Source organism: Pleurodeles waltl, chromosome 12 (assembly GCF_031143425.1).
Source record: "Pleurodeles waltl isolate 20211129_DDA chromosome 12, aPleWal1.hap1.20221129, whole genome shotgun sequence".
NCBI classification, from domain to species: domain Eukaryota; kingdom Metazoa; phylum Chordata; class Amphibia; order Caudata; family Salamandridae; genus Pleurodeles; species Pleurodeles waltl.
The window spans coordinates 9,236,469-9,260,514 of record NC_090451.1 but is presented as its reverse complement, the minus strand read 5'-3'; the positions used below and the strand labels follow the sequence as shown (position 1 = coordinate 9,260,514).

Genomic DNA, 24,046 nt, shown 5'->3' with positions numbered 1-24,046 from the left:
GTTCTACACCCCCAAACTTCTGTCTGCTTTAGCTGAGCATCCCCAAACTTCTGTTCGTCTCAGCTCTGCACCCCAAATGTCTGTCCACCTAATTTCTGCGCCCCATCAGCCCCTTCACCTCTGCACCCCCAACTTCTGTCCACCTCACCTCTGCACCCCCTAACTTGTGTCCGCCTCAGCTCTACACACCCAACTTTTGTCTGCAGCCTCCTCCCCCAGCTCATTTCTACAGCGTACAAGGCCCTGAACACCAGCCTCATGTATGCAGCCTCCCCACGCCTCATCTTTACAGGCTACAAGGCCCTGCACCTCAGCCTCAGGTCTGAAGCCTCATCTCTACAGCCAGTAAGGCCCTGCACTCCAGCCTCACATCTGCAGCCCCCCCCCCATGTCTCATCTGTACAGCCTACATGGCCCTGAACCCCAGCCTTGGGTCTGCAGCCCCCACTCCCCACGTCTCATCTCTACAGGCTACAAGGCCCTGCACCTCAGCCTCAGGTCTGCAAGATCCTGTACCCCAGCCTCAGGTCAGCACCAACCATGCCTCAACTCTACAGGCTACAAGGCCCTGCAGCCCAGCTTCAGGTCTACACCCCCCACCCCTCAGCTCTACAGGGTACAAAGCCCTGTACCCCAGTCTCAGGTCTGCAGCTCCCCCCTACACTTCACCTCTACAGGCTACAAGGCCCTGCACCCCAGGCTCAGGTCTGCAGCCCCGCAAGCCCCATCTCTACAGCCTACAAGGCCCTGCACCCCAGCCACAGGTCTGCAAGGTCCTGCACCACAGCCTCAGTTCTGCAGCCCCCCACGCCTCATTTCTACAGGCAACAAGGTCCTGCACCCCAGCCTCAGATCTGCAGCCCCCCATGCCTCATCTCTACAGAGCACATGGCCCTGCACCGCAGCCTCAGGTCTGCAGCTCCCCCCCTACACTTCATCTGTTCAAGCTACAAGGCCCTGCACCCCAGGCACAGGTCTGCAGCCCCCCGCCTGATCTCTACAGCCTACAAGGCCCTGCACCCCAGTCACAGGTCTGCAGCTCCTCCCATGCCTCATCTCTACGGGCCAAAAGGCCCCACATGCCAGGCTCAGGTCTGCAGCCGAACCGCCCCATGCCTCAGCTCTACAGCCTACAAGACCCTGCACCCGAGCCTCAGGTCTGCAGCCTCCCCATGCCTCACCTCTACATGCTACAAGACCCAGCACCCCAGCCTCAGTTCTGCACCCCCCCATGCCACAGCTCTACAGGGTACAAGGCCCTGCACCACAGCTTCAGGTCTACAGTCCCCCCCAATGCCTCATCTCTACAGGCTTCAAGGCCCTGCACCCCAGTCAGAGGTCTGCAGCTGCCCCCCACCATGCATCATCTCTACAGGCTACAAGGCCCTGCACCTGAGCCTCAGGTCTGCACCCCCCACGCCTCATCTCTACAGCCTACAAGGCCCTGCACGCCAGCCTCAGGTCTGCACTCTCCACCCCCCACGTCTAATCTCTACAGGCTACAAGGCCCTGCAACCCAGCCTCAGGTCTGCAGCCCCAACCCCGTCTAATCTCTACAGGCTACAAGGCCCTGCACCCAGCCTCAGGTCTGCAAGGTCCTGCACCACAGCCTCAGATCTGCTGCCACCTCATGCCTCGTCTCTACAGGCTACAAGGTCCTGCACCCCAGCCTCAGGTCTGCAGCCCCCCATGCCTCATCTCTACAGCGCACATGGCCCTGCACCTCAGCCTCAGGTCTGCAGCTCCCCCCCTACACCTAATCTGTTCAGGCTACAAGGCCCTGCACACCCCAGGCACGGGTCTGCGGCCCCCCACGCCTCATCTCTACAGCCTACAAGGCCCTGCCCCCCGGCCTCAGGTCTGCAGCCCCCCTCACGCCTCATCTCTACAGGCTACAAGGTCCTGCACCCCAGTCACAGGTCTGCAGCTCTCCCCCTACACCTCATCTCTACGGGCCAATACCAGGCTCAGGTCTGCAGCCCCCCCGACGCCTCACCTCCACATGCTACAAGGCCCTGGACCACAGCCTCAGGTCTACAGCCCCCCACACCTCATCTCTACAGCATGCAAGGCCCTGCACTGCAGCATCAGGTCTGCAGCCCCCCAACGCCTCATCTCTACAGGCTACAAGGCCCTGCACCCCAGTCAGAGGTCCGCAGCTCCCCCCACCACGCCTCATCTCTACAGGCTACAAGGCCCTGCACCCCAGCCTGAGGTCTGCAGCCCCCACACCTCAGCTCTACAGCCTAAAAGGCCCTGCACGCCAGCCTCAGGTCTTCAGCCCCCTCACGCCTCATCTCTACAGCCTACAAGGCCCTGCACCCCAGCCTCAGGTATGCAGCCCCCACACCCCCATGTCTCTTCTCTACAGGCTACAATGCCCTGCACTCCAGCCTCAGGTCTGCAGCCCCCCCAAGACTCATCTCTACAGCCTACAAGGCCCTGCACACCAGCATCAGGTCTGCAGTCCCCCAGGTCTCATCCCTGTAGGCTACAAGGCCCAGCACCCCAGCCTCAGGTCTGCAGCCCCCCCACGCCTCATCTCTACAGCCTAACAAGGCCCTACTCCCTAGCCTCTGGTCTGCAGCCCTCCTCCCTGCGCCTCATCTCTATAGGCTACAAGGCCCTGCACCTCAGCCTCAGGTCTGCAGCTCCCCACACCTCATCTCTACATGTTACAAGGCCCTGCATCGCAGCTTCAGGTCTGCAGCCCCCCATCATGCCTCATCTCTACAGGCTACAAAGACCTGCACCCCAGTCAGAGGTCTGCAGCTCCCCCCACCACGCCTCATCTCTACAGACTACAAGGCCCTGCACCCCAGCCTTGGGTCTGCAGCCCACCCAAGCCTCATCTCTACAGCATACAAGGCCCTGCACCGCAGATTCAGGTCTGCAGCCCCCCCACCATGCCTCATCTCTACAGGCTAAAAAGACCTGCACCCCAGCCTCAGGTCTGCATGGACTACACCACAGCCTCAGTTCTGCAGCCTCCCCATGCCTCAGCTCTACAGGGTAAATGGCCCTGCACGCCAGCCTCAGCTCTGCAATCCCCATGCCTCATCTCTACAGGCTACAAGGCCCTGCGCCCGAGCCTCAGGTCTGCAGCCCCCCCATGCCTCATCTCTACAGGCTACAAGGCCCTGCACCCCTGCCTCAGGTCTGCAGCCCCCATACCTCATTTCTACAGACTACAAGGCCCTGCACCGCAGCTTCAGGTCTGCAGCCCCCCCCTGTGCCTCATCTCTACAGGCTACAAGGCCCTGCACCCCAACCTCAGGTCTGCAAGGTCCTGTACCGCAGCCTCAGTTCTGCAGCTCCTCCCACACCTCACCTCTACAGCCTACAAGGCCCTGCAGCCCAGCTTCAGGTCTGCAGCTCCCCCGCCTAATCTCTACAGGGTACAAGGCCCTGCAGCCCAGCCTCAAGTCTGCGAGGTCCTGCACCCCAGCCTCAGGTCAGCACCCCCCATGCCTCAACTCTACACGCTACAAGGCCCTGCAGCCCAGCTTCAGGTCTGCAGCTCCCCGCCTAATCTCTACAGGGTACAAGGCCCTGCAGCCCAGCCTCAAGTCTGCGAGGTCCTGCACCCCAGCCTCAGGTCAGCACCCCCCATGCCTCATCTCTAAATGCTACAAGGCCCTGCAGCCCAGCTTCAGGTCTGCAGCTCCCCCGCCTCATCTCTACAGGGTACAAGGCCCTGCAGCCCAGCCTCAGGTCTGCAAGGTCCTGCACCCCCTCATGCCTCATCCCTACACGCTACAAGGCCCTGCACCCCAGTCTCAGGTCTGCAGCCCCCCCATGCCACAGCTTTACAGGGTACAAAGCCCTGTACCCCAGCCTCAGGTCTGAAGCTCCCCCCTACACTTAATCTCTACAGGCTACAAGTCCCTGCACCTCAGGCTCAGGTCAGCAGCCCCCCCATGCCTCATCTCCACAGCCTATAGGGCTCTGCACCCCAGCCTCAGGTCTGCAGTGCCTCATCTCCACAGCCTATAGGGCTCTGCACCCCAGCCTCAGGTCTGCAGCTCCCCCCTACACTTAATCTCTACAGGCTACAAGTCCCTGCACCTCAGGCTCAGGTCTGCAGCCCCCCCATGCCTCATCTCCACAGCCTATAGGGCTCTGCACCCCAGCCTCAGGTCTGCAGCTCCCCCCTACACTTATTCTCTACAGGCTACAAGGCCCTGCACCTCAGGCCTGCAGCCCCCCATGCCTCATCTCCACAGCCCATAGGGCTCTGCACCCCAGCCTCAGGTCTGCAGCCCCCCATGCCTCATCTCCACAGCCTATAGGGCCCTGCACCCCAGGCTCAGGTCTGCAGCCCCCCATGCCTCATCTCCACAACCTATAGGGCCCTGCACCCCAGGCTCAGGTCTGCAGCCCCCCATGCCTCATGTCCACAACCTATAGGGCTCTGCACCCCAGCCTCAGGTCTGTGGAGATGAGGCATGGGGGTCTGCAGACCTGAGGCCTCATCTCCACAGCCCATAGGGCTCTGCACCCCAGCCTCAGGTCTGCAGCCCCCAGATCCTGTCACCACCCCTCCCCCCCCACACACACACCTGATCTCTGCAGCCTACAAAGCCCCCTAGGCCCCAGCCTGCCACATTCCACCGATTGTACCTTTCTCCCCAGTTCATGAGCTAATAACTTCCTTCCATCCTAACCAGTGAAAGAGGAAAGGTCAAAGGGTAAAGCCCGGCTGCCTAGCAACAGGCCTAAAAGAAACAACCTCGTCAGGCATCCCTATGGTCAGGAACGGGGTTTCATTTTCGCTGCAAATCCTAATTAAAGTGTCAAGTTTGACGAAAAAGTTAAGAAATGGCCGGGGACGGGGAGGGCGGAGATGTGGGGTTCTTTCATGTTCGCCCCCTTCTCTCAAGTAATTTTGTATGTAACAAAGTAACACATTGCGTAAGGAAATAAACTGACCTCCCAAGCATTGAATTGGTGAAAACCTCAAACGTAGTTTAAAGCTTCACACGTCTCCCTTGAGTAAGTTTCCCCTCCACGCCCTCACCCTGCAGTGGAGGGTGAAGGAGGGCAGTGAGGCCTGGGCCCGGATTCATGGACAGAGGTGTGTGTGCATGTGTGGCCCTCGGGCCCGGACTGAGAACTGATGGGGGAGGCAGATGTGCGAGTGCGAAGCACGGATCCTACCCACCCTTCCAGCCTCCCGGGGAAATGCAGTCCGTCCTGGTTTTAAACCAGAGGGGTTCCCTTCCAGTACAACTAACACTAACACTAATTCACTTTCCAGTACAAAACTTGTTTTGCACTAGAAGGGACCCTAAAAGTAACACAAAGCAGCGCAAACATTGCTTTGCTTTACTTAGCATGAAGGGGGCGTTCCATGGGTGGAACATGGGCATTCCTGTGCTACCACCTGTGCTTTTTGATGCAAAGCCCTATCTACTGACATTAGTGGGACGGGTTTTGCACCAAAAAATAACTCCTTTTTAAACCAGGCATTAAAAGCAGAAATGTTTTAATTTCTCCTTTCCTTTCTGACTGCATGTAATTTGTACTGGAAGGGTAGCCTTGTAGTCCAAAACCTAAGCTAGACTCACAAAACAACCCTTGCACCATGGCGCAGAGGTGTGTGTGTGTGGTGCACAGCAGCTAAAATCAGCGCTGCGCTAGTGAGAGGGGAGGATGAGCCAGAGTTCTACTGCAGTGCAGCATTTCTGGCTGCTGCCCTGCGTTGCGTGACAATCTTGTAAATCTGGGCCTATAGGGCTTATTTACAAGTGGCTTGTGACACACCAGCGGTGCAGGATGCAGGCCCATATCTACAAAGCCACGCAAAGCCAGTTTGCATGGCATTCATGGCCTTTTAGATATGGAGCGAGGCATGCACTGCAAGTTGGTGTGTTGATATACTTTGCGTCAGGGGCATTGCATGGGTGTTGCCGTGAGTGTTCCGACGCAACACCCATGGATTTAGACGCATGCCCAGATTTATAAGATTTTGTAAACCTGGGAATGCGTCAAAAGCTTACGCCTCCCCAGAGGAGGCCTAAGGGAGGTGCAGCAAGAAGAAATATCCTTATTTCTCCTCGTTTTTTCCTGGATGTGTGCTGCACTCCGCAACACACATAGTAGACGGAAGTCACCTCCAGTGATTGTTTTTGTGCAGGAAGGTGCCCCTTCTGACACAAAACAATCATTGCTACAACGCAGACACCCTTGGACCATTTTGCAAGGGTTCCTGAATTGGCACATAGCAGCCACTTGTGCCCTAGCGTTGTGGAAGAAAACAGGAATGTGCTGAATCTTATAAACGCAGAGCAACGCAGCAACAAAGCTTGCGGTGGTACCCTGTGCCAAAAAATTGTAAATATGCTCCTATGCTTTAACACACTTTAAGGGGCATATTTACAAAAAAAGTGGCATGGAGCAGCGCAGCAAGGAACCTTGCTGAGCTGCTTTCGCAAGAGGGAAAGGGCAGAAATGCACTGTATTGATAAAAAACAGTACATTTCTGTCCTTTCCCCCTGAACCATGGTGCAATGGTGCCTGCGTTCATGCTGGATTGTTTTTGGGCAAGAAGGGGTACCTTCCTGCACAAAAACAGCCAATGAAGGCGTTTTCCTCTTTCTTTGTGTGCTGCAGAATACAGCACACATAGAAAGAGGAAAGAACGAGGAGCATTACACATATTTCTCTGCCCTCTGGAAGCACAAGGTTTTGACCCATTCCCAGGTTTACATTGCCTTGTAAATCTGGGGATGCGTCAAACCCCATGGATGTTGCTTGGGAAAATACACTGCAAAGCCCCCGATGCAGTGTAAGGCCTTACACCATATCTACAAGACCAGGAAAAGCCATAAAAAGTGACTTTGCATGATGTCATAGATATGGATCTGCACTCTGCGCCACCGGAGCATCAAAAAAAAGATGCACCGGTGGCACAGGGGGCTTGTAAATATGCCCCTAATACATTTCTTACTTTATATGTGTGCTGCACAGTGCAACACGCATGCAAAGTCGGAAAAGAAAGGAGAAATTAGAACATTTCTCCTTTAAATGCCTCCTTTCAAATGGCGCAAAACCCCATCTACAATTGTTTGTAGATAGGGTGTGTCAAAAGGCATTGATGGATGCACGGGAGCATCCATGTACCACCCATGTACTGCCCCCTTGGCACTAAGTAACACAAAGCAGTGCTTCACGTTGTTTTGTGTTACTTTTAGGGTACTTTCCAGCGCAGAACAAAGTAAATTCGGATAAAAACATTTTTACTGGTTAGCGTCACGTTTGTGACGCTAACCTAGTGCAAAATGTTTGCAAATCTATCTCTTGGTAACTCCTGGAGCTACATCAAGAGAACACATTAGACATACTACATGGTGGAATATCACAGCTCTTCCAAGAGCGTGCAGCTCTCAGACTCATCACATACAAACATGTTCCACACAGATAAATATGCCATCCAGCCATCAGCACCACGTGTAGACTTCTCCAGCATGTCGCCAAGGTATGCTGAAGCAGTCAATAGAATCCATCAACTCTCTGCTCCAGCGTACCTGTTACTGGGACATACCTTACCACGAGGTCCAGAGATGGACCAGAACACACTGCTACAAACATGTCATGATGGGATGATTTGGATCCTCAGAATCACTGGAACAAACAACCAGATGCCTTACAGTGCTGCAAGGCTGCCCTTTTGGAAGACTGTGACCTATACAGCTGGCTCTATTCTAACAATATCTAGCATCCCTTCCTTTAAAAACAACAGGCATTTCTATCTCAGATTCCACCCAGAGCACTGGATATCCACCAGAGTCAATGGCAGCTTACCCAGCATGATTGGCACCAGCGAGATGACGAGGCAGCGGGTGGTAAAGACAGCACGACTGGTGATATCTGGGCAGAAAGGAGGCTTGAAGGGCAGGTAGACATATAGCCCGTACAACATCCAGGGCACCATCAGCATGGACACAAAGACCGAGGCAATGGCTTTCAGGTGGGCACTGGTGCAGCCGTGGCGGTGTTGGGCACTCTGCTCTGGTACCTGCTGGGAGGAGGCAGGAAGGGACCTCTGGGAAACCAGCTCCACAGTTTCTGCGTCTGAAGATGGTCCGAGAAAGGGGTGTTCATCCCCAGACATTAGGGGGTCCGAGGAGAAGCAGTCCAGATCCCTCTGGTCCATGAGGGAGTCCTCTCCCCCAGGAGAGGAGGACCTTGTCTCACAGGTCATCATCACCCCCGAGTCCTCTGCCCTGATGTCATCCAGAAAACAGCTCTCCTGTGGCATTAGAACCACCAGGCTCTCTCCTTTGTCCACATTGGTCCCTCTCTGACCCATAGCATCCTTCGAGGCCAGGTTGCTACCACCTTCACCACTTCGAGTGCCCCACCGAACCTCCTCTGCCGACAGGCTCCTTACATGAAGTTCATCTGTGGCCATGTCCAAGGACACCTCCTCAGATGTTGAGTGCAGCTCTTCAACCGAGGACTCAGGGCTGTCTGAGACTGGGGCCATGGAGATCTGTGTATCCAGGTCAAGGAAGGGAGAGAAGGAGAGGCGGCTGGGGTCGATGTCCTGCAGCTGGTTGATAATGTCAGCAATGGACTCCTTCACGCTGTCAAACTCCTTCAGTTCATGGTGGTTGGCAGGGGCTTTGGGTGACGTCATGGCTGGAGCTGTCGGCACCACCTGCAAGTGTGGAAAGAAGTTAGTGAACAGGATGGCAAAGGGCCAAATTGCATAACATTCAGCTTCTGGGTACCCAGCTGCGAGCCTGGTGCTGTTGAGGTCAAACACTTTCTATCTAGGCCAACCTTCCCAACCTTTGTTGACTCACCCACGACTTAGCATTAATACTGACCCTTAAGAAGGTGTCAGTTTACCTGCTCATTACTGTTACTCATATGAGTAGTGAATAGTCTTAAGCCTCTGGCACAGTTCACTTGTGCCACCCTGTAGGAAAGTACCATCTTGCCTGGCATGTTACCCCCATATTTCACTGTATATATGTTGTTTAGTCTATGTGTCACTGGGACCCTGCCAGGCAGGTCCCCAGTGCTCATAAGTATGTGCCCTGTATGTGTTCCCTGTGTGATGACTAACTGTCTCACTGAGGCTCTGCTAACCAGAACCTCAGTGGTTATGCTCTCTCTGCTTTCCAAATTGTCACTAACACGCTAGTGACCAATTTCATCAATTCACATTGGCATACTGGTACACCCATATAATTCCCTAGTATATGGTACTGAGGTACCCAGGGTATTGGGGTTCCAGGAGAGCCCTATGGGCTGCAGCATTTCTTTTGCCACCCATAGGGAGATCTGACAATTCTTACACAGGCCTGTCACTGCAGCCTGAGTGAAATAACGTACACGTTATTTCACAGCCATTTACCACTGCACTTAAGTAACTTATAAGTCACCTATATGTCTAACCTTCACCTGGTGAAGGTTGGGTGCAGTTACTTAGTGTGAGGGCACCCTGGCACAAGCCAAGGTGCCCCCACATAGTCCAGGGCAAATTCCCCGGAATTTGTGAGTGCGGGGACACCATTACATGCGTGCACTATACATAGGTCACTACCTATGTATAGCGTCACAATGGTAACTCCGAACATGGCCATGTAACATGTCTAAGATCATGGAATTGTCACCCCAATGCCATTCTGGCATTGGGGAGACAATTCCATGATCCCCCGGGTCTCTACCACAGAACCCGGGTACTGCCAAACTGCCTTTCCGGGGTCTCCACTGCAGCCAACCCCTCAGACAGGTTTCTGCCCTCCTGGGGTCCAGGCAGCCCTGGCCCAGGAAGGCAGAACAAAGGATTTCCTCTGAGAGAGGGTATAACACCCTCTCCGTTTGGAAATAGATGTAAAGGCTGGGAGGAATAGCCTCCCTCAGCCTCTGGAAATGCTTTGTTGGGCACAGAGGTGCCCAATTCTGCATAAGCCAGTCTACACCGGTTCAGGGATCCCCCAGCCCTGCTCTGGCGCGAAACTGGACAAAGGAAAGGGGAGTGACCACTCCCCTGACCTGCACCTCCCAGGGGAGGTGACCAGAGCTCCTCCAGTGTGCCCCAGACCTCTGCCATCTTGGATTCAGAGGTGTTGCTGGCACACTGGACTGCTCTGAGTGGCCAGTGCCAGCAGGTGACGTCAGAGACTCCTTCTGATAGGCTCTTACCTCTCTTAGTAGCCAATCCTCCTTCCTAGGTAGCCAAACCTCCTTTTCTGGCTATTTAGGGTCTCTGCTTTGGGGAATTCTTCAGATACCGAATGCAAGAGCTCACCCGAGTTCCTCTGCATCTCCCTCTTCACCTTCTGCCAAAGGATCGACCGCTGACTGCTCAGGACGCCTGCAAAATTGCAACAAAGTAGCAAGACGACTACTAGCAACCTTGTATCGCTTCATCCTGCCGTCTTTCTCGACTGTTTCCAGGTGGTGCATGCTCTGGGGGTAGCCTGCCTCCTTCTTGCACCAGGAGCTCTGAAGAAATCTCTTGTGAGTCAACGGAATCTTCCCCCTGCAACCGCAGGCAACAAAAGACTGCATCACCGGTCCTCTGGGTCCCCTCTCAGCACGACGAGCGTGGTCCCTGGAACTCAGCAACTCTGTCCAAGTGACTCCCACAGTCCAGTGACTCTTCAGTCCAAGTTTGGTGGAGGTAAGTCCTTGCCTCCACACGCTAGACTGCATTGCTGGGTACCGCGTGATTTGCAGCTGCTCCGGCTCCTGTGCACTCTTCCAGGATTTCCTTCGTGCACAGCCAAGCCTGGGTCCCCGACACTCTAACCTGCAGTGCACAACCTTCTGAGTTGTCCTCTGGCGTCGTGGGACTCCCTTTTGTGACTTCACGTGGACTCCGGTTCACTCTTCTTCCAAGTGCCTGTTCAGGTACGTCTGCGGGTGCTGCCTGCTTCTGTGAGGGCTCCCTGACTTGCTGGGCGCCCCCCCTGTCTCCTCATCCAAGTGGCGACATCCTGGTCCCTCCTGGCCCACAGCAGCATCCAAAAACCCTAACCACGACCCTTGCAGCTAGCAAGGCTTGTTTGCAGTCTTTCTGCATGGGAACACGGCTGCAAGCTTCTTCACGACGTGGGATATCCATCCTCCAAAGGGGAAGTTCCTAGTCCTCTTCGTTCTTGCAAAACACCAAGCTTCTTCCATCCAGTGGCAGCTTCCTTGCACCCTCAGCTGGCATTTCCTGGGCTCCTGCCCACTCTCGAAACTGTCGCGACTCTCGGACTTGGTCCCCTTGTCTTAAAGGTGCTCAGGTCCGGAAATCCACTGTTGTTGCATTGCTGGTGTTGGTTTTCTTTGCAGAATCCCCCTATCACGACGTCTGTGTTCTCTGGGTGTTGTAGGTGCACTTTACACCTACCTTTCAGGGTCTTGGGGTGGGCTATTTTTCTAACCCTCACTGTCTTCTTACAGTCCCAGCGACCCTCTACAAGCTCACATAGGTTTGGGGTCCATTTGTGGTTCGCATTCCACTTTTTGGAGTATATGGCTTGTGTTGCCCCTATACCTATGTGCTCATATTGCAATCTACTGTAACTTTACATTGCTTGCATTACTTCCTTTTGTTATTTACTGCATAATTTTGGTTTGTGTACATATATCTTGTGTATGTTCCTCATCCTCATACTGAGGGTACTCACTGAGATACTTTTGGCATATTGTCATAAAAATAAAGTACCTTTATTTTTAGTATATCTGTGTATTGTGTTTTCTTATGATATTGTGCATATGACACCAGTGGTCTAGTAGGAGCTTTACATGTCTCCTAGTTCAGCCTAAGCTGCTTTGCCATAGCTACCTTCTATCAGCCTTAGCTGCTAGAAACACCTCTTCTACACTAATAAGGGATAACTGGACCTGGCACAAGGTGTAAGTACCTCTGGAACCCACTACAAGCCAGGCCAGCCTCCTACATTGGTTGTGCAGCGATGGGATAAGTACTTGTAACTACTTACCACTTTGTCATTGTGTACTTTTCACAAGAGAATAAGATACAAAACAAGTTCAGTGTATGTACACCGAACCAAAAAGTTTTGCTTTTCTTCTCTTACACTTTCTACTAAGTGCTGAAAAGTACTCTTAAACTTCTAAAAGTTTCCAAAAAAGTTTGAAAAAGTTTTTTTCTCTCTTCTCACTGTCTCTAAACCTTCTTCTATCATGTCTGATGTAGGAACTGCTCTTAAAATGGTCAATACTACTTATGACAATTTAAACTTCAAGAGCCTAAGGAGTCTCTGCATTGATTGAGGTTTAGTGATAGGAAAGAACCCTTCAAGAGAATTTCTATATAACATGCTCATTGAGAATGATAAGTCCCTAGCAGGCACTTCAAATGAGAAGTTAGTAGATAGCTCCCATTCTGACTCAGGGTAACCCCTTGAGGGAGGTGTGGTGGGTTCTATTCCAAATCTGCCCCTCAGCAGACCACCGAGCAATGCTGGTAGTAATAGGAGCTCCCATCATAGTAGGGATGTTTTTATTCCTGGAGGCCAGGTTGTTAGAGTCCAAGCTGTTAGGGACAGATCTCCCTCTGTTGGTTCCAATTTATCCTCAGTGTCCAAGTATTTCCAACCCACCCACCCTGAAGACAACATGTTAGAAAGGGAACTCAAAAAGTTGAGAGTGGAAGAGACCAGACTGAAGCTTAAACAGCAACAGCTGGCTCTAGACAGGGAATCCCTAGACCTGGAGAAGGAGAGACAGAGATTGGGGTTTGGAGCCCATTGTGGCAGCAGCAGTATTCCTGATAGTAATCCTGTTAGAGAGCAGGATTCCAGGAATCTGCACAAGATAGTCCCCCCTTACAAGGAAGGGGATGACATCAACAAGTGGTTTGCTGCACTTGAGAGGGCCTGTATGGTACAGGGGTCCCTCAAAGGCAGTGGGCTGTTATATTGTGGCTATCGTTCACTGGAAAAGGTAGGGATAGGCTCCTTACTGTTAGAGAAAGTGATGCTAACAATTTTGCAGTTTTGAAGGATGCACTCTTGGATGGATTTGGCTTAACCACTGAATAATACAGGATTAAGTTCAGAGACACCAGAAAAGAGTCCTCACAAGACTGAATAGACTTTGTTGACTGTTCAGTGAAGGCCTTGGAGGGGTGGTTACATGGCAGTAAAGTTTCTGACTATGAAAGCCTGTATAATCTTATTCTGAGAGAGCATATTCTGAATAACTCTGTGTCTGATTTGTTACACCAATATCTAGTGGACTCAGATCTGACCTCTCCCCAAAAATTGGGAAAGAAGGCAGACAAATGGGTCAGAACAAGAGTGAACAGAAAAGTTCATACAGGGGGTGACAAGGATGGCAAGAAGAAGGATGTTAAGTCTTCTGACAAGGGTGTGGACAAATCTAAAAATGAGTCTTCATCAGGCCCACAAAAATCCTCTGGTGGGGGTGGTGGGTCCAAATCCTCTTCAAATCAAGTTAAAAAGCCTTGGTGTTATTTGTGTAAAGTCAAAGGCCATTGGACAACTGATGCCAGTTGTCCAAAGAAAAACACCAAACCTCCCACTACCACAACCCCTACTGCAAACTCTAGTGCCCCTAATAATAACAGTGGTGGTGGGAGCAAACCTACTAATAGCCAATCCAAGGGAGTAGCTGGGCTCCATTTTGGTAATTTAGTTGGGGTTGGTCTGGTTAGGGAGACCACAGAGGCTGTGTTAGTCTCTGAAGGTGCCATTGATTTGGCCACCTTGCTTGCTTGTCCCCTTAATATGGATAAGTACAAGCAACTTCCCCTAATAAATGGTGTTGAGGTTCAGGCCTACAGGGACACAGGTGCCAGTGTTACCATGGTGATAGAGAAACTGGTACACCCTGAACAAAACCTACTTGGTCACCAGTACCAAGTGACAGACGCTCATAACAACACTCTTAGCCACCCCATGGCTGTTGTGAATCTCAACTGGGGTGTGTGGGGGGTTACTGGTCCAAAGAAAGTTGTGGTTGCTTCAGATTTACCTGTAGACTGTCTACTAAGAAATGATTTAGAGACATCAGCTTGGGCCGAAGTGGAGTTGGAGGCTTATGCAGCAATGCTGGGTATTCCTGTGCATATTTTTGCTTTGACAAGGGCTCAGGCCAAAAAGCAAAAAGGACAGGGTGACTTGGATCCTAGAACAATGGACCAAGTGCTCCCTAAAGCTAGGGGTAGCAAGGGTAAATCCCTACCCACTATCCCTCCCTCCCTCCCTCCACAGATGATTCTCCTTCTGAGGAAGAAGAATTTCCTCCCTGTGCAGAACCTTCACCAGAGGAGCTGGCAGCAGACACTGCTGAGCTTTTGGGGGAGGGGGGCCTGCCAGGGAAGAGCTGAGTGTGGCACAGCAATCCTGTCCCACATTAGAGGGTCTCAGACAGCAAGCTGTCAAGCAGCAAAATAGGGATGTCAGTGACTCACATAGAGTTTACTGGGAGGACAACCTATTGTACACAGAGGCAAGGGACCCAAAACCTGGAGCAGCCAGGAGATTGGTCATTCCCCTGCAGTACAGAGAGTTCCTCCTAACTCTGGCACATGACATTCCTTTGGCTGGGCATTTGGGCAAGATCAAAACATGGGAAAGGCTTGTCCCCCTGTTTCACTGGCCTAGGATGTCAGAGGACACAAAAGATTTCTGTAAGTCTTGTGTGACCTGCCAAGCCAGTGGTAAGACTGGTGGCATACCAAAGGCTCCTCTTATTCCACTACCTGTGGTTGGGGTCCCCTTTGAAAGGGTAGGGGTTGACTAAGTTGGCCCCCTTGACCCTCCTACTGCTTCAGGCAATAGGTTTATCTTGGTGGTTGTGGACCATGCCACAAGATATCCTGAAGCAATTCCTCTAAGGACCACTACAGCTCCTGCAGTGGCAAAAGCCCTCCTGGGAATCTTTTCCAGGGTGGGTTTCCCAAAAGAGGTTGTATCAGACAGGGGTAGCAACTTTATGTCTGCATACTTGAAGGCCATGTGGAAGGAATGTGGTGTAACCTACGAATTCACCACACCTTATCATCCAAAGACTAATGGACTGGTAGAGAGGTTTAATAAAACTCTCAAAGGAATGATAATGGGACTCCCTGAAAAACTCAGGAGGAGATGGGATGTCCTGTTACCTTGCCTCCTTTTTGCTTACAGGGAGGTACCCCAGAAAGGAGTGGGCTTCAGCCCCTTTGAACTTCTCTTTGGGCACCCTGTAAGAGGTCCTCTAACACTTGTGAAGGAGGGTTGGGAACAACCTTTAAAAGCTCCCAAACATGACATAGTGGACTATGTACTTGGCCTAAGATCCAGAATGGCCGAGGACATGAAAAAGGGCAGTACAAACCTTCAGGCCAGCCAAGAGCTCCAGAAGCAATGGCATGACCAGAAGGCTGTTCTGATCCAGTACCAACCAGGACAGAAGGTGTGGGTATTGGAGCCTGTGGCCCCAAGAGCACTCCAAGACAAATGGAGTGGACCCTATCTAATTGTTGAAAAGAAGGGCGAGGTCACCTACTTGGTTGACCTAGGCACTGCCAAGAGTCCCCTTAGGGTGATTCACGTCAACTGACTAAAACCCTACTATGACAGAATTGATCTCACCCTGCTTATGGCAACAGATGAAGGACAGGAAGAAGAGAGTGACCCTCTCTCTGATCTCTTCTCTTCCACTGAAGATGATGCTTTAGTGGAGGGAGTAGTTTTAGCAGACTATCTTACTGCAGAACAGAAAGACAACTGCATAAATCTCCTTGGACAGTTTTCTGAACTCTTTTCAACTGTGCCAGGCACCACATCTTGGTTTGAACACACAATTGATACTGGAGACAGCATGCCTGTCAAAAGTAAAATCTATAGGCAGCCTGACCATGTCAGAGACTGCATGAAGCAAGAAGTTCAGAAAATGCTTGACCTAGGAGTGATTGGACCTTCTGAAAGCCCATGGGCGTCTCCTGTGGTGCTTGTACCACAGCCTCACTCAAAAGATGGAAAAAGGGAGATGAGGTTTTGTGTAGATTACAGAGGTCTCAGCCAGGTAACAAAACTGATGCTCACCCTATACCCAGGGCAGATGAGCTCATAGATACACTGGCATCTGCCAAGTATCTAAGCAACTTTGATTTGACTGCAGGGTATTGGCAGATCAAATTGGCTGAGGATGCTAAACCTAAAACTGCATTTTCAACTATAGGAGGGCACTACCAATTTACAGTGATGCCCTTTGGTTTGAAAAATGCACCTGCCACTTTTCAGAGGTTGGTGAACACAGTCCTGCAAGGGTTGGAGGCTTTTAGTGCAGCATATCTAGATGATATAGCTGTCTTTAGCTCCACCTGGGATGAGCACCTGGTCCACCTTTGGAAAGTTTTGGAGGCCCTGCAAAAGGCAGGCCTCAAAGTGCCAGACAGGACAGGGAAAGGTGGTTTATCTGGGACACCTTGTAGGTGGAGAACAGATTGCACCACTTCAGGGGAAAATCCAAACTATCATGGTTGGGTTCCCCCTACAACACAGACCCAGGTGAGAGCCTTCTTAGGCCTCACTGGGTATTACAGGAGATTCATTAAAAACTATGGCTCCATTGAAGCCCCACTTAATGATTTCACCAGTAACAAGATCCCTAAAAAGGTATTGTGGACAGCTAGCTGTCAGAAAGCTTTTGAGGAGCTCAAACAGGCCATGTGCACTGCACCTGTCCTAAAACGCCCATGTTACTCCAAGAAATTCATTGTTCAAACTGATGCATCTGAATTAGGGGTAGGAGCAGTCTTATCACAACTCAATTCTGAGGGCCAGGATCAACCAGTTGCTTTTATCAGCAGAAGGTTGACCCCTAGAGAAAAGCGTTGGTCTGCCTTAGAGAGGGAGGCCTTTGCTGTGGTCTGGGCACTGAAGAAGTTGAGGCCATACCTGTTTGGCACTCACTTCATTGTTCAGACAGACCACAAACCTCTACTTTGGCTAAAACAAATGAAAGGTGAAAATCCAAAATTGTTGAGGTGGTCCATATCTCTACAGGGAATGGACTATGCAGGGGAACATAGACCTGGGAGTACCCACTCCAATGCAGATATTTCCACTTAGACAATGAAGACTCATCAGGTCACGGCTAGTCTTATTGTCCTTCATTTGGGGGGGGGGGGGGGGGTTGTGTAGGAAAGTACCATCTTGCCTGGCATGTTACCCCCATATTTTACTGTATATATGTTGTTTTAGTCTATGTGTCACTGGGACCCTGCCAGGCAGGGCCCCAGTGCTCATAAGTATGTGCCCTGAATGTGTTCCCTGTGTGATGACTAACTGTCTCACTGAGGCTCTGCTAAACAGAACCTCAGTGGTTATGCTCTCTCTGATTTCCAAATTGTCACTAACAGGCTAGTGACCAATTTCACCAATTCACATTGGCATACTGGTACACCCATATAATTCCTTAGTATATGGTACTGAGGTACCCAGGGTATTGGGGTTCCAGGAGATCCCTATGGGCTGCAGCATTTCTTGTGCCACCAATAGGGAGATCTGACAATTCTTACACAGGCCTGCCAGTGCAGCCTGAGTGAAATAACGTCCACGTTATTTCACAGCCATTTACCACTGCACTTAAGTAACTTATAAGTCACCTATATGTCTAACCTTCACCTGGTGAAGGTTGGGTGCACAGTTACTTAGTGTGAGGGCACCCTGGCACTAGCCAAGGTGCCCCCACATCGTTCAGGGCAAATTCCCCGGACTTTGTGAGTGCGGGGACACCATTACACGCGTGCACTATACATAGGTCACTATCTATGTATAGCGTCACAATGGTAACTCCGAACATGGCCATGTAACATGTCTAAGATCATGAAATTGTCTCCCCAATGGTCTCTAGCACAGAATCTGGGTACTGCCAAACTGCCTTTCCGGGGTCTCCACTGCAGCTGCTGCTGCTGCCAACCCCTCAGACAGGTTTCTGCCCTCCTGGGGTCCAGGCAGCCTTGGCCCAGGAAGGCAGAACAAAGGATTTCCTCTGAGAGAGGGTGTAACACCCTCTCCCATTGGAAATAGATGTGAAGGCTGGGAAGGAATAGCCTCCCCCAGCCTCTGGAAATGCTTTGATGGGCACAGATGCTGCCCATCTCTGCATAAGCCAGTCTACACCGGTTTAGGGATCCCCCAGCCCTGCTCTGGCGTGAAACTGGACAAAGGAAAGGGGAGTAACCAGTCCCCTGACCTGCACCTCCCAGGGGAGGTGCCCAGAGCTCCTCCAGTGTTCCCCAGACCTCTGCCATCTTGGAATCCAGAGGTGTTGCTGGCACACTGGACTTCTCTGAGTGGCCAGTGCCAGCAGGTGACGTCAGAGACTCCTTCTGATAGGCTCTTACCTTTCTTAGTAGCCAATCCTCCTTCCTAGGTAGCCAAACCTCCTTTTCTGGCTATTTAGGGTCTCTGCTTTGGGAATCTCGCCAGATAACGAATGGAAGAGCTCATCAGAGTTCCTCTGCATCTCCCTCTTCACCTTCTGCCAAAGGATCGACCGCTGACTGCTCAGGACGCCTGCAAAACCCCAACAAAGTAGCAAGACGACTACTAGCAACCTTGTATCGTTCATCCTGCCGGCTTTCTCGACTGTTTCCAGGTGGTGCATGCTCTGGGGGTAGCCTGCCTCCTTCTTGCACCAGGAGGTCTGAAGAAATCTCCCGTGGGTCGACGGAATCTTCCCCCTGCAACCGCAGGCAACAAAAGACTGCATCACCGGTCCTCTGGGTTCCCTCTCAGCATGACTAGCGTGGTCCCTGGAACTCAGCAACTCTGTCCAAGTGACTCCCACAGTCCAGTGACTCTTCAGTCCAAGTTTGGTGGAGGTAAGTCCTTGTCTCCCCACGCTAGACTGCATTGCTGATTACCGCGTGATTTGCAGCTGCTCCAGCTCCTGTGCACTCCTCCAGGATTACCTTCGTGCACAGTCAAGCCTGGGTCTCTGACACTCTAACCTGCAGCGCACAACCTTCTGAGTTGTCCTCTGGCGTCGTGGGACTCCCTTTTGTGACTTCGCGTGGACTCCGGTTCACTCTTCTTCCAAGTGCCTGTTCAGGTACTTCTGCGGGTGCTGCCTGCTTCTGTGAGGGCTCCCTGACTTGCTGGGCGCCCCCTCTGTCTCCTCATCCAAGTGGCGACATCCTGGTCCCTCCTGGCCCACAGCAGCATCCAAAAACCCTAACCGCGACCCTTGCAGCTAGCAAGGCTTATTTGCGGTCTTTCTGCGTGGGAACACCTCTGCAAGCTTCTTCACGATGTGGGACATCTGGAGAATTTTCTGAGCAGTACCCTTGCACGCCGTTAGGTGTCATCGATCGGCTCCATGCCCGTTGTCGGTGTCGTCCACGCTGGATATGATGTTTCATATAGGCGCCATCTGCGCGCGCTGATGTCGGTGCTTCCTTGATAGTCATAAACATTTGAATATTTCCGCCCATGTGCGGTATCCTAGAGCACTTCTTTACACAGTTTGTTGTTAAGTGTAGGTGTTTGCCTTGCTTCAGGAAGGCCGGCAGAGACACTTAAGAAAGAACATAAAATGCAGCCTAAGCAAACAGGCTACAGTTGTGTTATTCTTCAGATTGTATTTAGAAAAAAGGGGTAAAAAACACCCTTATAAATGTATAATTTGAGGCAAATGTTTACACCAGACTTCAAATCTCCACAAACCCTTTTTCTGACAAAGTAAGAGATGAAGAATAGAAAGGCAGTGCAGCCCACAGGCTGCTATTATGCAAGTGGAAGACAGTGACTATGCCTTAAAAGCTGCAGAGACCACCAGTATTCCATCATGCTCAGCAAGTGGCAGTTGCCTCAGTTCTTTTTAACAGTACCTGGTGACAGGATCCTGGAGCCGTGAACTTGGCCTTTTAGGTTTTTTTCGTCAAAATTCACCTGTGAATTTTCATTTAAATTGGTTCACTAGACCATTTTCATCAGTCTCTTGCATTCTAAGACTTTTCTGACTGGATTTTAAGGCATTTTCTAACTGTATCATGCCTTCCCTGTTTGACAGGTGTCCTTCCTGTGGAAGGAAAAAAGGCAAAAACAGACCCCCACAGCGTCTGTATCCTTTGCCTTCCATCAAGTCATCATCCAGAGTAGCGTCCTCACTGCATGAAGTTTTCGCACCATACCCTGTGAGAGAGAGAGAAGATTCACCTCCATGGCAAGGAAGAGATGGCACATCAAATACAGTCTCAAGGTGAAACCTCAGAGCAAAGAGAGGGTCACTCCTCTACCGGGGCTCTTACATCTGCCTCTGAGGAACATGGGAGGTCCACAAAGAGGGTGCTACAAAGAAAATACCATCTTTTCCTGGCAACGTTAAGGGACTTGACGTCAAGACCGGGTACAGCACTGACTTGCTCGCCGTCGAGGACTGGATCGCCGTTGAGGAAACAATATAAATCGACAGCAAGGCAAGGTAGGATCTTGTGAGAGGAGGCCTCTTTTTGCATGGTTAGCCCCCACTTTTTGCCTGATGTTGATGTGTTCTAGAAGTTGGTAGTGCCCAGGGCCCTTGCTAAACAGGTTCCCTGGGCCAGATCTCTTTCCCTAAAACTCTTGTGATGATTGGCACAATTGGTTACACTCTTAAATACCCCTGTAAGTCCCTAGTAAATGGGTCCCCCAGTACCCAGGATTAAGAGTAGGCCCCTGGGGACAGCAGCACTGATTGTGCCACCCCAAGGGCTCTGCATCCAGATGCACCCAGCATTGCCATTGCAGGTTGAGTGTACTGGGGAAACCCTAAAAAGATAAACTCAACATGGCACACACTCTGTGTGCCCTGTCCACCATACACTGCATATGTTGAGGGTAAGCCACCCCACTAGCAGGCCTTTCAGCCCTAAGGCAGGATGCACCATACTATATGTGAAGGCATAGCTGCATGAGCAACATGCCCCCACTGTGTCCTTGCTAAACCCAGGACATAGTGAGTGAACAAGGCAGCCATTTTAATGTATGTACTGGGCACTGGTCAAACACAAGTTCCCCAGCTACATAATGGCCATTCTGTACCCTGGCTTGTTTGGTATCAAACAACTCAGAATATTAAATCCAAACTGATACCAGTATTGGATTTAACCTTAAATGTACCCAGGGGCCACCTTAGAGGTGCCTTCCTGCAAATGCAAACCCTAACTGGCAGAGCTGCTGGCTGGTTCCATCCAGCTGCCACTCCAGACAGCCAATATACAAACCTGGGGGAGAGCCCTGGCTCTCTGGTTTGTAAGACAATGTCCTTCCTGGGTGGAGGAGCTAACTCCCCCTCCCGCAGGAATATGCAACACCCTGGCGGTGAGCTTCAAGGGGCTACTACCCCTGTAAATCGAGCCTCCAGGCCTGCTGCTAGCAGCAGAGGGCTTCCCCCTTTGCAAACCCCCACTTTTGGCGGGAGCAAAGACGGACACCAGACAAAGGGTAGGAGAAGTGGCCTCACTGAGCATGCACCACCCCTAAGAGCTTGCATGCGAAGTGGGCCCTCTGTTTCAGATTTCTCTATCTTGGAATGGAGAAAAACAACCAATGAGGTTTAGGGAAGTGACCCTTCCCACAGGAAGTGGTCACTATAGTGGTGTAGCCACCCAAGGGTAAGTGCCCCACTGGACACTACCAGTTTCTTCCTAAAACACCTACTAAATTTAGTATTTAGTGGGCTCCCCTAGACCAAGATTTTGGATTTGAAACAGAATCGAAAAGGATTCCAAGAAGACAAGTAGACTAGCACCAGAGAAACCGCCAGGATGAGAACTGAGGACCTGCTGCACCAGAAGAGGCACCAACACCCCTGCTTACTGCACCAGAGTCCCGACAATTGTGATAGCGGAGGAACTAAACACTGGACCGACCCCAAGAAACCCAGGGGACCTCCAGGCTTCAAGGATCACCCCAGATCTCCCTCCTGAGTGAAGGCACCACTCAAGAAAAGCAGGTGAACTGCAAAGGACCAAGAAACCAGTGAAGGACACTTCACTGAATCGCCGATATCTCCACGACCAGAAGTCACAGCCTGACCCAACGACACACAAACGATAGTTCAGAAGTGCCCCCCAACTGTACCACGTCTGGTGGTGCTGGGACTCCTAGTGGTACAGATAGAACAATACCCTGGGTCCTGGTCAGCTGATGTCGGTCCAGGAGAAAACCAACTCCCTCAGAGGTGACAAAGGATCAGGAGGAAGCCCCAGTCGAGGGTCTTCAGGAACACCCCGGACCTCCGACCAGAGTGCCCCCATTGTCCTGCAAGCGACCCCCAAAGAGACTTACCTCAAGCGGACTTTGTTGCGCACATCATCCAAGGCCTCCAAAACACCCTGCACCTGGCCGCCTTGGGCCTTGCATCGCGGGTTCTACTGTGTGCCCCGGGTCCCCAACCCCTTGTGACCTCGACAGCCAAAGGGGACCCCTAGGCACCACTTTGAATTTGCAAACCAGCTCCTTTTCCAAGTGGCCCATCCCTGTGGCCCTGTGTCTGTGCCTGTGCCAAGAACTTTTCCAAAGGTGCTCCCGCCGGAACCGGGAGCTGCCTGAAGCTCTCCAGCTGGCACAAGGTGCCCACCGACCACTGCGACCAACCTGCAAAAGACGAGAGTGGTAACTCAACCGTACAATTTTTAATGCATTTTTAAAAGTGACTGCCTATTGATTCCAATGGTGCGTAATTACGCACAGAAAGACTAACTTTGCTAAAACTTCCAAAAGTCATAACAAGAAAAGTACTTTACCTATTCTAAAGATTTTGGTCTTAAAAATTATATCAATGTTTTAGGTATTTTTATAAATTCTGGTCTCAAGTTATTCATTGAGTGTGTGTGGTGCATGATTGGATTTGTGAGTACAGCAAATACTTAGCACATCTCCTGGATTAGCCTAACTGCTCGACCAGCTACCTTAAAACTTTGAGTATTAGGTGGTCAGATTTTTACCCCTGAAAACTAACATGTGGTTGTTCGGACTCTCTGCATAGAGTACTTGGTTTTTGTACACTACATAGAGGACCAGCCTCCAACAGATCTACACGCCGGTGACAAATACTGTGAGGTTGACGTCGAGAAGCATGTCGAGGCAACCAGAGCCTTTGACGCCAGGGAATAGTACAATGTCATGGAGATTGACATTGAGGCATTGCCGATGGCGGTCATAGTTGAGTCAACATCGAAGGTCGACGTCGATGACCATCTCGACATTGAGAATTAAAAGGAGGCATATGTATATTCATCATCTGCATTAGAGTCCCCAAGGGCTTACTCCCCTTCCTACCTCTCCAATAGTACTGCTGGATTCATCGCGTCCACATCCTCCACTTCCACCGCCAACACCTCCTGCAGTGACTCCGGCACAACCTATTCCTGCACGTGTGACTCCAGCCCAGCCTCGTTTGTGCCTCATGTCGCACCATAGGTCACGTCACCATAGACGCTCATCTTCTTCCAGACGATCCTGACACCATAGCAATCGTTCTCGCACAAGGACCACCTCTAGGCATTGATCAGAACATACAACATCCTCATCTTCATCAACAAGATGCTACTCACTGCCTTTGACTGATTCACCACAACCTTGCATCTCACCAGTGGATGACATATCCACCTTCCAGGAGGTGTTCGTAAGAGGAGCCAAGACTACTGGAGCCTTCAATGGAGCTTTTCCTCATTCCAGCAACCACCAAACCGGCTCCTCCAAGGCTACAAAAGAAGTACAGGCCTCCAAAAAAAGATCCTCTGTTCCTAAGACCAGATCCATCTCCTGACTCCATAGTCATTCTAGCTGCAAAGACGTATCATGCCACTGCTCCTCCTTCTTCCATAACTCCTGATAAGGAGAGCAGAAAATTGGATTCAGTAGGGCGCAAGGTGTGTAATAGATCCGCAACAACCATGAAGGCCGCTAGTGCCTCCGCCCTCTTGGGTAGGTACGATAGAGTGCTCTGGGACTCTATCCAGCAATCTGCAGATGACCTCCCCAGGAATATGCAAGAGGATGTTTTTTAGAAATAGTAAATGAAGGCCTCATGGTGTCCAACAAAATAATCAGTGCGGCAGCGGATTTGTCCT

At 51.3% G+C, this 24,046-nt stretch overlaps 1 protein-coding gene across 1 annotated transcript in view; it reads right to left on the bottom strand.

The window, feature by feature from the left end:
- Positions 1 to 24,046, bottom strand: part of LOC138267687 (transmembrane protein 79-like) — a 157,208-nt gene that overhangs the window by 72,542 nt on the left and 60,620 nt on the right. The window contains exon 2 of the mRNA XM_069216831.1: positions 7,807 to 8,665. Coding sequence (XP_069072932.1) covers positions 7,807 to 8,644 — 838 coding nt within the window. The 5' untranslated portion in view covers positions 8,645 to 8,665. The remainder of the gene's footprint in view (positions 1 to 7,806; positions 8,666 to 24,046) is intronic.